Source organism: Tamandua tetradactyla, chromosome 5 (genome assembly GCF_023851605.1).
Source record: "Tamandua tetradactyla isolate mTamTet1 chromosome 5, mTamTet1.pri, whole genome shotgun sequence".
In the NCBI taxonomy this organism is placed as follows: Eukaryota; Metazoa; Chordata; class Mammalia; order Pilosa; family Myrmecophagidae; genus Tamandua; species Tamandua tetradactyla.
The window spans coordinates 91,299,164-91,313,259 of NC_135331.1; the positions used below are offsets into that span (position 1 = coordinate 91,299,164).

At 37.4% G+C, this 14,096-nt stretch overlaps 1 protein-coding gene across 7 annotated transcripts in view; it reads left to right on the plus strand.

Annotated features, from left to right (window-relative positions):
* ANKS1A (ankyrin repeat and sterile alpha motif domain containing 1A) overlaps window positions 1–14,096 on the plus strand; it is a 253,183-nt gene that overhangs the window by 121,386 nt on the left and 117,701 nt on the right. For 6 of the 7 annotated variants that reach the window (XM_077161540.1, XM_077161539.1, XM_077161541.1 and 3 more), the window contains one exon: window positions 4,476–4,596. In XM_077161540.1, coding sequence (XP_077017655.1) covers window positions 4,476–4,596 — 121 coding nt within the window. The other variant, XM_077161545.1, reaches the window with a different exon arrangement.

A 14,096-nucleotide genomic window follows, 5' to 3' on the forward strand; every position in this document is an offset into this window, starting at 1 on the left:
AGGGTTTATTCCTTTCATTAAAGTATGAGAATGTTGGAAAGTTCATCAATACGTGCCTGAAGATAACTTTGGTTTCTTATTTTCTTATTACGTCTTTGATATAAATTTATCTATTGTATCAGTAATTTGAAATCTGAAATTTCAAACTCACTCAAAAGTGCTAAACAGCAAATTTTAATATAGATCTCTACCAGACAGGCCAGTTATTGTTCTGCCTCGCCACACAGCAAGTAAACATTCACATTTTCTCCTGGCTTTAGTAGGCTGAACAGTCTCATTTCTACTTTGTACCTGTTTTGTCCTTTGATACAAGTGTAAAGTATCCCCCTAATCCCTGTTCTCTAGACTAGGCCACAGTAGTGAACTTCAGTGGTTCTACCCCAAACATCTTATTTCTGTTTTTGCATTGTCCCTAGTTCATTTGACATAAAGAATCTTTACCAAGCCCAAGATGGAAAATGTCATGAAGACTCAAATTAGAAAAGAAATGTGTTGTGAATTGGGGGGAAAAGATCAAAGAAAGTTGTTTAAATAGTCTTTTTCTTTTTTTAAAGCACTGTTATCATTGGGCAAATAGCTCATTCTTTTCACTTAGATATGTGGGAAAAATTTGTGTTTTCCTTGATCTTTCATCTTTTAAATGTTCCTTTAACACTTCCCACCAATCAGGGAATAATACATTTATTGAAAATTTATTCAAAATAGTACATAATTTCAATAGTTTTTTTCTAGTTCAGTGTGTCCTATTCTTCAATTTAAAAAAAATCAGCTAATATAAGCCAGTTAATTAAGTTCATAACTTTATTCCTAGAAGTCACAGTTAATAATATTTTACAGTATGACCATGGCCAATCCAGTGAGACAAATTCTTTTATTTAGCATGAACACATGGAACCAGAAGATAGGCTTTAGTTAACAAAATGAATAAATGCGAGGAAGCCCTTTTAAAAATGTAAAAGTCATTGTTGGAGATAGGAGATTTCTAGTCTAGGTACAAATTCTGCTCTTATTTCTTTCTGTCCTTTAAAGTGCTTATTCTTATGATTCAGCTAAGCAGTCTCTTAAAATGCAGCCTCTTGAGTAATAAATACATTGCTAGTAAAATATAAGTGCATGTAGTAAGACCTTACATTTTTGTATAAATGGAGGTTTGCTCATTATTCCCTTTTTACAAGGAGAAACCTAATAATATGTAGTATATTCATTTGGGCCCAGTCGCAGTAAATGTTCTGTCCCTCTTCTTTAACAAGGTCTTAGGTTTGTTCTGTACCTCTTCTTTAACAAGGTCTTAGGTTAAAATTCCTAATGCACAAGACAGGACTATATAAAAGCCGTAATAGCTCACAAGGATGGCAGTAGGGCTCTTAAAGGAATGCAGGAATATTAGGCTTTTCTATTTTCTTGTGGTTTTTAAAGCATACAGTTTTGCAATAACACAGTATCAAGATGTAGGGAAAAAATCTTCATATGACTTTCCTGCACAGGAGACTTTATCTAAGTTACATCTTCTGGGGCTTGCTTCTGAATTGACCAGCATGGTCAGTATTTGGAAGACTGTGAGAACCCTGACTTTGATTATTTAGTAGTGGTTGTAGGTATTTATATAGAGAGGTGATCTGGCCTGGGTCATTATCCCTTGTAACAATCTAGGCAGATTTTGTCTGTATGCTCTAGTCTGAATGGATAGATCTTCTCCAAAAATGAACATGTTTTTTTTTAGACTCTGGTCTTCACCATCTTTATCTCTTATACTCTTAAAGGTTTAGTAACCTACAGCTAATATCTCAGGAGACATTGATTCTACTAAAGATTAGGTTTTTGCATTTGGCAAGCTGTCTGTCCCAATGTACATATCCTTCTTTCTGAGTCTTGTCATTGTCAGATGATCCATTGACGCCATTGAGGGAAACTGGACTATACCTGGCTCGAGGAGAACTTAACCAGAATAATGACCAGAAGATCATGAAATAGCTTAAAAATTACACCCACACACACATAGAACATGCTATTTAGAATTTTAGAGCAACATGTGCTATTTAGATGTTTCGCCCCACAGAAGGGGCTCTAGCTGCATCAGGACTGATTGTGGCCTTCACTCTGCTCAGAAGTGCTAAACGTTCATGGGAATTTGTGGCCACCCACCCTCCAGCTGACCATTCCCTTGGCCACAGTTAGGTGTCACTGCTAGTAGATTTTCTCTGCGACAGAAATGTTGTTTTCCCCAATAGCAGAGAATATGTTTTTTCAGCTTTGATTTATTGCTTTGATTTGTTGCTATCCCTGGAGAAAAGGGAAAAAAATTAAAGAGTGATTTAGAAAAGAACAGAATCCTTTCTGTTGAAGATCAGTTATTGCTGTATTCACTGGGACACCGGGCTTCGCTATGACATAGACCCAGAGTGAAGTAGTTTATTGCTTTAGTGCAAGATTTTAATCTCATAACTGGTTGGGGCCAGAACCAAAAGGAAATGACCACTGTACATGTTGTCTGGGTTATTTGCAGAGGACTCACTTGATACTGAAGGAGAAAAAGGGTTCCAAATTGGATAGAGAAATCATATTTCTCAGAAAAAAACTAGGCCATTCTGGTACGGAATCAGGGGAACTGATTTTTTATGGTCACAGCTCTGCTGCAAGCTTTCTGTGTAACCTTGGGCTAGTTCCTAGATCTCTTTGGGAAACCATGTTTCATCATCTACAAGATGAAAAGGGCTAGCACCCAGGTGTTCTCTGGCTGTGACTATGACATTCAAGTCCCTACGGAGCTCTGACATTTGGCAGTTCTCTGCTTCCAGTTGTCCTCTTGAGGGCCAGGCACGTAGTGGATGCAGGTCCAGTGTGCCTGATTTTCTGGATAGCAGTCATCAGCCCTGCCCTGTTTGAAAAGAAAGGCGTCTAGGCTATCAATACCTCTCAGTGAAGAATGTCTGGGCTCTGCGAGGGTAGAATACTCACTGAATCAGATTTCCAAGGCTCTGCATAAGTGATAGCTGTGGGTGTATAAACCAGCATAACATAAATTCCTGTCTATAGAAACTGGGGTATTGAGTTGATCCTGTGTGAACAGCTTATTGGTCCCTCTTTGTTTCCTTAATTGTGTTCCTATGAAGAAGCAAAAGGAATTAGTACAGGCAAATGGCTTCTAAGAATGAAATAGTGTTTAGCCTCCAGGTGGCATGTTTAAGTTAAGTTCCTGCTGTGCTTAGCAGAATTTTAGAAAGAGGCTATCATTCTGTCTTTTGAGTGGCAGTGTTAACAAACAGGAGCTATAGTTTCTCATTTAGTCTGAGGCTACTAGAGTCTTATCTCATTAGACTGTAACACTGTGAGCCATGGGACATGTCAGTGAAATAGATTTCTCTGTGTGTGCCAAGGAATCACATTTGTAGGTGCCATTATTTGTTAGGTTGAATTGATAACATTACCCCCTGATCCTACCCAAACTGCTCAAGAAGAGATTCTGTGCTTTGGTTTGCTTTCCTAATAACTGTTACGTGATTATTCTTAATTTGCCCATGAAACATAGTGGAATCTTAAGACTGTTGTGCCAGCAACAGCAAGGGTCTCAATTTTCTTTCCCAAGTTACAATTAGTGTTGTAACACTAATTATGGTATTTCTGGTTTGGTTTAAAGAGAAGCTTGGTTACTCTGATACCATAACTAGCTGTGGCCACCAGGCTGTCAGCTAACCAAAAACCTCACAGTTGGCAAATGTAGGAGCTAGCTCTCATCCAGTCATTTCATCAGAGAGAATCAGCTGCCTGGATTAGGAATTTTTCAGTAGATAGAGCTGCTTCTTCTACATGAAATTCATACTGCCTAGGCACTCAACTTTTTTCAGGACTGAGATTGGTGGGATTAATTTAAAACTGTATTATCACAGATGTAGTGAGAAACAAGCTTTTGGAAATCTTTCCCTATAATCTCCAGAACCCATGAAGAGTAGCTCACAGAAAAGGAGTCACAGAAGAATTTGCTTACTAGCAGATACCAGGTCTTTAGGGTCATCAGAAGTCATTTTGATTTCCTCTTGAGAAAGTGGGAAGGATTCCAGCCATTGGGTAGTATGTGTGCATATTAGGAAAGAAATATGGGGAAAGAGGGCTTTTATGATAGAGCACGGTTAAACAGTGCTTGGAAAGTTATCTACAGAAAAGAGATCTTGTAGAACACTGTGGGGGTAGAGAAATGCAAGAGAAGGAAGGGTCTTAGATTTTATTTATAGATTTTCAAGGGATAAAATAAGGTAAAGAAAGGGGATCATTCTAATCAAACGTCAATAAGATCTGAAGTTTAGGTGTATATCCAGAAAAGAGCTGGGCAATTTTGATTCCATGTGACACGCTTGAATTATTCCCCTTCTCTTCCCTCTCCTCCCTTTCTCTCAGAGGAAATCATCTAGGCTTTGTTCAGCACGTTCTGTCTTGGTATTAGTCACCTGCACAAAAAGTATTTTGATGTTTCTCTCTCCTAGGTCCTGGCCATGAGACCCAGGAGTCAGGGAAACACAACCAGGGAAGAGGATGAGCATCCATATGAATTGTTATTAACAGCAGAAACAAAGAAAATGGTGTCAGTGGATGGAAAAGCAAAAGGTACATTTTTCTCATGGCAGAAACACCTCTAAAAGGATTTTAAAGGTTTGTGATCCTGGGTGGAACAGGAATAATGGCGCAGTTGTGTTTTATGGCCAGACTAGGGTAGGGGTGTGTTTTGGCCTTTGTTTTTCAATACCTGGAGAATTGGTTTGCCATCCTTTTGTACATGAAACAAGAAAGGGTTAGGTTAGAACTGATGTTAACTGTGGAAGGAGAGAATGCCAGCACAGCACAGTGGCAGAGATTGATTTGAGGTGTCCTATCATAAACCCTCAAGTTAACACTGTGGAAAAACAAGCTCAACAAGTTAGTCCCTTTGGGTTCAGGCTGATAGGATAGACTTTTGAGTCCTGACCTCAGAGTGAGATACTCCTGGGGAAGGGCTTGTGATTGGCTGTCACTGGTAACTAGAGTGCTTGCCTTGGCCTACTTTCATCACCTCTGCAAAATTCAGTTTCCTCCATAAGGGAGAGCAGCAGGACTGAGATCCAGCCAGTCATTGTAAACGCAGTCACGACAAAGGTGAGTGTCCACTGCTTGAAAATTTGTGTTAGCCCTGTTCTCTTAGGAAAGAACCAGAAGGGGATATGTAATTCCATCTGCAATATGAAGAAATTTCTGTGGCCTTTCCTAGCTCTCTAGCTTGCAGGAACTGGGTTCTTTGTGGTATATTATTAATGCCTCTGCCCAGTTTAAAGACAGCCCAGGTTCAGGTAAGAATGGGGGATAAGATAGGGTTTTTTTTTTTTTAAATGCTCTTTGGTAGGTCTTTCAGAGGTTAGGAAGTGGCAGAGAGAATGTGGGCATATGTCTATAACATTGTAGACCTTATTTTTTATGTTTTGAAAGATTTTCTCTTTTGCCATGTAGAAACTTTGTGTTTGTGATCATTTTCATAGTAGTTTTTTTTTGTTTGTTTTTTTGCGTTGTTTTTTCACAGTTTTCATTTGGAGACTTTTAAAAAGTTATTATTTAGACCCAATAAAATTCACCCCTTCCTTTTATGTGTAGTTCTATTAGTTTTGGCAAATACAGTCATATAACTGCCAAACAATCAAAATACTGCAGTTGTAATATGCTAAAAAATTCCTATGCTCCTTTTTTTTTTTAACTTTAGCAGTATTTATATAACCCAAACCAAATAATTCGTTTAAAGGAACAGTACAGAATTAAAAATCTGATGGAAGCAGTTGTTCAATATTTCACTTATAATAAACTATTATAAACCTTAATATTTTGACGGTAACTATGCTGGTTTGAATTGTTGTGTACCCAGAAAAGCCAAGTTCTTTAATCCTCATTCAGTATTGCTGGGTGGGATCTTTCTGATTGTTTCCATGGAGATGTGACCCACCCATTGTGGGTGATAACTTTTTTTTTAACTTTTTATTGTATAGTATAACATATATACAAAGCAAAGAAATAAAAAAGCCATAGTTTTCAAAGTACTCTTCAACAAGTGGTTACAGGACAGATCCAAGAGTTTCTCATGGGCTTCTGTACAATCCTCTCATATTTTTCCTTCTAGTTGTTCCAGAAATAGGAGGCTAGAGGGCTTAAATACTTTTTTATCATCATAATCGACTCTTTTTTCCTTCTTTAACTAACAATAACATATATACAGAAAAGCTGTAAATTTCCAAGCACAGCACCACAGTTAGTTGTAGAACATATTTCAGACTTTGACATGGGTTATAATTTCACAATTTTAGGTTTTTACTTCTAGCTCCTCTAAAACACTGGAGACTAAAAGAGATATCAATTTAATTATTCAGCATTCATATTCATTTGTTAAGTCCTATCTTCTATGTATAATTCCACCATCGCCTTTGATCTTTCCATACCTCTCTTTGGGGTTGTTTGGGCTATGGCAATTCTAATTTTTGATATTGGAAGGGTCTGTCACTAAATGTTACTAATATGGGGCAGGGAGATGGAACTTTCTGATGTTCTGGAGAGGCTGGGCTAGGTTTCAGGACTTATCTGGACCAGGGACCCATCTGGAAGTTGTAGGTTTCTGGCAACTTACTCTAGTGCATGGAACCCTTGTGGAATCTTATATATTGCCCTAGGTGTTCTTTAGGATTGGCTGGAACAGTCCTGTTTGGGGGTTGGCCGGTTATGATAGGTACCAAGGTTTACTGAAGCTTGCATAAGAGCAACCCCAGAGTAGCCTCTAGACTCTATTTGAACTCTCTCTGCCACTGATACTTTATTAATTACACTTCTTATCCCCGTTTTGGTCAAGATGGAATTGTTGATCCCACAGTGCCAGGTCTGGATTCATCCCTGGGAGTCATCTCCCACATCTCTAGGGAGACTTTCATCCCTGGATGTTATGTCCCATGTAAGGGGGAGGGCAATGATTTCACTTGCAGAGTTGGGCTTAGAGAGACTGAGGACACATCTTAGCAGCAAAAGAAGTCCTCCAGAAGTAATTCTTAGGCATGCCTATAGGTAGTCTAAGCTTCTCCACTACCTACATAGGCTTCACAAGAGTAAGCCTCATGATGTAGGACATGGCCTATTAATTTGGGTGTCCCTAAAGTTTGACACAGTATCAGGGGATTCTCTAACGATGAAGTTTAGTAGTTCCATATTCTTTTTCCCCTCCCTCAGGGGACTTTGCCAATACTTTTTGATTATCTGCCTAATATACTTTAGGATGTTTCCAGGCATTACAGTAGTCTATATGGATTAAAGGACCTCTTTCTTATTCTGTGCTCCCTGTGTTTCATTTGTTTAAATGAGTATACAGATAGGTTGAATTAGATTATGCACTACAGAAAATTTCAGTTCCAGATCAAATAAACCTTTCTTCCTCTGGTCTCAAAGAATATATGTGGTTCTAAAATATAGACACTGTCTTCCTTACCCCTATGTTCTGAATTACTTTAACCCAAATCTGTTTGGCTTCATTCTTATCTCTAAATATCAGGTTATATATGTAAAACAGCCTCTCAAAATCCAGAAATAATAATCACCACTCCGGACTTAACGTGTCTACTCTAAATGCTTACAATCTAGGCCTCTGTTTTCTTATAAGCATTTCTAAAGGTGACCATACCATTGTTGTTTTTTTGTTTCTGGCTTATTTTGTCTCAACAGATGTCTCACCTGTTCATTCATATCGTTGCATGCCTCACATTGTTCCTTTATGTAGCAGTATAACCTTTGTTCATAAGTATGCACCATCGTTCACCAATCTACTTCTCCGTCAGTGCATCCTTCAGGCACCTGCATTCATCGGGCCCAAAGCCCACATTCCATCAACATTCTCAATTTTAGATAATTTCATTGTTCCCAAGAGAAAGAAAACCAATAAACACCCTGGCCAAATAGGAAATCTAAACCTCCTCTTAACCCTTGTCTCTCCCCCCATTATTTACCTCTGCTGTTGCTGTGGTAGTGCTGATGGTTTCCTTTTGAACATAGCTCATAGCATGCAATAGCAGTTTTCCCCCTGTACCCTAGACTTAAACACTCTTTATCCTATGTTCCTTCATGGTCAACCCCTCACCTCTCCCTTTACCCTGGCAAGCACTGCTCTGATTTCTATCCCAATAGTTTTGCCTTTTCCAGAATGTCATATGAATGGAATCATACAATATATATCCTTTTGAGCCTCTTCCTTTCACTTAGCATATTAGCATTTGGGATTCGTCCATGTTGTTGTGTATGTCAGTAATTTTTGCCTATTTATTGCCAAGTAGAATTCCATCGAATGGGTGTACCACAGTTTATCCGTTCCCTAGTTCAGGAACAGCTGGGTTGTTTACAGTTTTCTGCAATTACAAATAAAGCTACTATAAACATTCATGTACAGGTTTTTGTGTGGACATATGTTTTCAATTCACTTCAATTAAATACCTGGGAATGGTATTGTTGGGTCCTAGATAAATATATGTTTGACTTTATAAGAAACTGCCAAAGCATTTTCCAGAGTGGTTATGCCATTTTTCATTCCCAACAGCAGTGTATGAGAGTTCCAATTGCTATGTGTCCTTCCCAGCACTTTAATGTTATCAGGTTTTAAAATGCATTTAACTGTTCTAGTAATTTATGTAGTGATTTCTCATCATGAATTTAATATGCATTTTTCCTAATGACTAATAATGATGTTGAGCATCTTTTCATGTGCCTATTTGCCATCCTTATATCTTCTTTAAGTAAGTATCTGTTCAAATCTTTTGCTCATATTTTTTAAATTGGACTTATATTTTCTTACTGTTGAGTTATGAAAGTCCTTCATATTTTTTGGACATAAGTTCTTTTTTCAGATATGTGATTTCCTGGTTTGTGGCTTCTTTTTATTCCCTTAACAGTGTCTTTTGTAGGACCAGAGGTTCTTAATTTTGATGAAGTTGAATTTATCCTTTTTTTATGGATTTTATCTAAGAAATGTTTGCCTGACTCAAGGTCATAAATACTTTTTCCTTTGTTTTCTTCTAGTGGTTTTATAGCTTTAGATTTTACATTTAGGTCTATAATCCATTTTGAGTTAATTTTTAAATATGATACGAGGTATGGATCATGATTCATTTTTTTGCATATGGACATCCAATTGTTTCAGCACCGTTTGTGTTTTTTTTTCCCCATTGAATTGCCTTTGCAACTTTGTTACTCTTTTTCAAAATTGTATTGGCCGGTTTGGTTCCTTTCCTTTTATGAATGTAGAATCACCTTATTGATTTCTACAAAAAAATTCTTCTGGGATTTTTATTGGGATTGCATTGACTCTATTTTGCAGTTTGAGGAGAACTGGTATCTTAACTATACTGAATATTGCAATTACATTGGTAATTCTTAATTAAAATACTTAAAAGACAGTGCCATAGAGCACAAGTACCTTTTTTAATAACAAATCACACTACAGTTAACCCTTAAAGAACAAATAATTTAATGCTCTGTTTGAAAATGGTTCTTAGTGAGGAAAGAATCTTTAGCATAATGGAGGAGAGAGATTCCAATTCCTTCTCTCAGAGGCTTCAGAACCACTACAAGATAGCAGGCTCACTCTTAAGAATAAAGAAAAGGGAAAAGGTAGATGAACTTCATAAACTAGGGCTGGTATCTTGGACTGTCGAGTATTCTTAATAGGAATTTTCAGTCCCCAGGTCAAATCTCCAGATTAAGGAGGGAACTGACCTAATGTCTGGTCTTCCTTTGCTTTGGTTTCTGCAATATTGAGCTAACTGTTGAGAGTAAGTGGTGTAGGAAGCAGATTTAATTGAACCTTAACATGTGGGGTATGCCTGCCTCTAGGCTAGCTGCTTGGATCACTCAAAGAGCTTTCAGACATTAAATATGAAAATGGGCTTAGCCGGGTTCTCAGAAGTACTACGTGTCCTGACAGCCTGGCAAGAAAAGCTAGCCTGCTAGGGTCAGTAAAAGTGGGGCAAATTAGTAGATGATGTCGTGAGTTAATATGTATTAAGCCTTTTCTGCTTTCCCATTGATAGCATTATCTTATGCAGCTTTTATGAATTAATTGATCAGTTTCCAGAAAGCCATATTATGACCACCAGAGGTATTAGCCTTTCCTTAGTATAATTCAAGAAACAATAAGGTGAGAGGTTGGATGGAAGAGTTTTTTTGTTTTGTTTTAATTAAATTAGTATGGGGGTGGAGGTGGGACTCAGTTCAAACTACCAGGCCAGTTGCTTTATACAAAAGTAACTGTGAAATTTTTTTTTGTTTTTAATCTGTCAGATATTTTTTCAAATTTTTGTGTTTACCATGTGTATAGATCATGGATACTATTTTGTGTTAGTTCTTAGCATCTACCTTATTCTTTTTTAATGGCTGTTAAATATTCCATTATTCACTTTTCTATTCCCCAGTGGATGGATGTTTAAGCTGTCTCCAGTTTTATCTGCTGTAAATTTGGCTGCTGTGCACATTCTGTAAACACATATTCTTATATTCTTTAAGAGGAACTGATTGAAGTAAAAGTAGATGAGAGTGTATATTCATGTCTGGATCTAACTGATGGAGCTAAATGGCCATCCCTTAATGATGAATGAGCTCGCTCTTCCCCATTCCTTTATTTAAAAGGGATTATGTTCATTCCTTAATGTTAGTCACCATTATAAGCAAAAATTGTATCTTTAAAAATATTTGTCTAATCCAATGAGGTTGAATATCCTATTGATGAGCTTTTTATCTTTAGTCTGTGAATTGCCTATCCTTTTTTTTCTAGTTTTTCTATATGGGAATTAATGGGAGTGAAAACACTTCATATAAATATTTTATCCTTAAATTCATTTGTTAAAAAAACAAAAAAAAACTAAACATTAACCAAAAAAGTAGAAGAGAGGAATTAATAAAGGTAAAAACAGCATATACTTCATGTACTTTATGGTATTCATGTTAAACCTTGGTTAAATAAAGAAAAAAGCAGCTATAATGAAATAAAAAATAAAGACCCATAGCCTTGATCATTAAATTGAAAATTTGATTTGTTGGTTTTTTTAAAGATCTCTGGCAATTCTGATAAAGAAAAGAGAAAAAAAGCAACATGTAGGAATGAAATGAAGAATATGTAACCACAAATTCTGAGATTTAAAAAACTAATAAAAAGAGAATTTGTAGGAATAAATTCTATGTGGTTAATAAGAGTTTTGCTATTATTCCCCCCAAAGAGCATTTAGGATTGTCTGGGAGTTTCTTGCTCCATCACAATGACTGGTTGAGGTGGGGTTGCTATTGGCATTTAGTGCCTGGTAACCAGGAATGCTAAGTATCCTGCAGTAGGCAGGATAATCCTTAACAGTGAAGAATTTTCCCATCCAGAAATACCTTTCATGCCTTAGAAATGTCAGGAACTGACAGAAGTAGAAAGCTTTAATAGATCCAAAAGGCTGAAAGCCCAGACTCCCCAAAGGCACTAGGCCTAGCTGGTTTTATGACAGTATTATCTAAAAAGTCATTCCTGTGCTATTGAAACTGTTTCAAAGGTAGAAAAAGTCTTCTGAAATCATCATGCAGGACTAGCAAAACTGAAAGCCATGTTTTGTGTAGCACAGTCATTTATTTCTCTTTAGCATTTAAATCTTTCCCCACTGGACATTCTGGACATACTACCACCCAGAGAAACAGTGGAAATTTTCCAAATTTCATAGCAAAAGGAAAAATAGCCAAGAACTCTGAAAGTCGTATGTTCTGTGGTGCTTTTCTTTAGCATTCACTAAAAGTGTGTGGGTCCAGTTGAAGTGTTTACTTGGCTTGGTACAGTGATATACGATTATCTGAGGATGGTAATACATGTGGAACCTTTGTCCTTTTTCTATGGAGTTAGATGATGTAGTATATAGATGTACAAGGTTTTTTTTTTTTTTGATGCATTGAGTGATTATTTCTGAAAGCTGTGCATTTGAGTCTTTGCAGTTGTGTGCACCTGTACAAAGTCTGTTTTCCTCTTTAAAGGGAAAAAAATGTTGTTATAACTTCTCACTCCATTTCCACGTCCAATTACTGAGCCTTTGAGGAATTCTATAGTGTAAATCTTGACTTTTGCCTTTACCAGTTTAAGGCTGAATTTTCTCAGGTGTGCTTCTATCTGCAGTCACACTTCTAAAATTTTGGTTCTTTTTTTTTCTTACTGTCTTTCTGGGTCTGTGCCATAATGATATAAACAAAACTCTCCTTTTACTGTTGGTTTAGTGAGACTTCAAGAAGAAAAGAAAATAGGTGCCTACGTTCAATCACCGTCTTTATCTGGAAGCCCAAGCTAGATTTTCACTGTAGATTCCAAGGAGTGTGTTTAGCCACCTTTCCTAAAAGCAGAAAATGTAAATAAGACTGTTTAATAATTAAGCCCTTATCCTTACCAGCTTCCCCTTCTCTCACTTTCTTTCCTTAGATGATCTCCTGCCAACAGCCCTATTGTACAACTGTGTTCCTCTTATCGGTTTATGTTTCCGAAATAGAATAGTTCACTTTTCTTTCCACTATGGTGCAACTCCAAACCTTGTGAACTATGCATCTATATTTTCTTTCACCAAATATATCAACAGCCATGTATAAACAAAGCAATATGTAGGACACCGTAGGAAATCCAAGACTGGTAAAACAGAAAGTAAATAAGATGTATATAGACTAATCATAAAAGGGAAGAATATGTTAAATTAATCTAAAGGTGGTATAAAAGTAATTTGGGAATACAAAAGAGGAATAAATTATGTTACTGTAAGAGAACAGGGGTAGCTTTATGACGAAAGTGTCATTTGAGCTTAACCCTAGAGAATTATACTTGATGGGCAGAAGTGAGGAGGAAGGAAAGGGCATTCCAGTCAGAGGGAGTAGCATAAACAACAGTAAGATGGTGGGAAAAGATAGTATGTTTGGGGAATGGTAAGTAATCCAGTTTGGCTGGAGTAAAAGGAACTTGTCAGAGAGTATTGGGTCTCAAATGTCAGTGTTTATTCCCAAGAATAAGCCCACTGTTGTGGAAGTATTTTGAATTGGGGTGACAGGATAATAGCCACAATTAAGAATGTTTGATTGTGGAGTCTTGGAATATAATGGTAAGAAACTGAAGGCAGGAATACCCAGACCAGGACCAGAGCGGGAGGTTATTAGAAGTTTGTGTTTGTTTCCTTGGCTATTCAAACACATACCATGAAGTGGGTCAGGTTAAACAATGGGAAAATATTCGCGCGTAGTTTTGAGGTTAGAAAAGTCCAGTCAAGGCAACGCTTTCTTCCAAAAGACTGTGGTGTTCTGGGCCTGGCTGCTGGAGATCCTTGGTCCTTAGCTTGTCATATGGCATGGCATGTGGTGGCATCTCCAGGTCTCTCTCTTCTCTTCCTGTTCCTTTGGTATTCAGCTTCTGGGTGCTTCTTCTGGCTTTCTCTCTGCTGAATTTCATGTTGCTTATAAAGGACTCCACTAATATCCTGATGGAGGTAGACTTAAACTGAACTAACCTCATCAAAAGGTCCTACTTAAATGGATTTATACTCACAAGGATGCATTAAGTTCAAGAACATGTTTTTCTGGGGTATGTACAGCTCTAAACCACTACAAAGGGTATGGTTAGGAGAGGTATTGAGTAGGTAGAATTAATAGGACTTGACAGTCAAATGTGGGAGAATGAAGAGAGGGTATTGACCATAAGTCTGAGGTTTTGAGCCTGCTTAATTGGAAAAATATTGTACAACTAATGAAAATAGGGAACTTGGGAGGGGTGTTTTTGAGGGACGATGTTAAGCTCCATTTTTTTGGGGGGGGGGGGGGGTTTGCATGGTCCAAGAATTGAACCTGGGTCTCCAGCATGGAAGGCGAGCATTCTACCACTGAACCACCCATGCACCCTAACCTCATTTTTGAATATGTTAAGTTTTAGGTCTTTCAGGTACCAGGAGAATATCCAGGTAAAGATTCTCAGTAAACTTGGAAATGTAGGTCTGATCTTCAAAAAAGATGTTAAGGCTAGAAAACAGATTCATCAATCATCAAGGTTTAAGTGATGGTTAACATAAAAAAGAATCAAT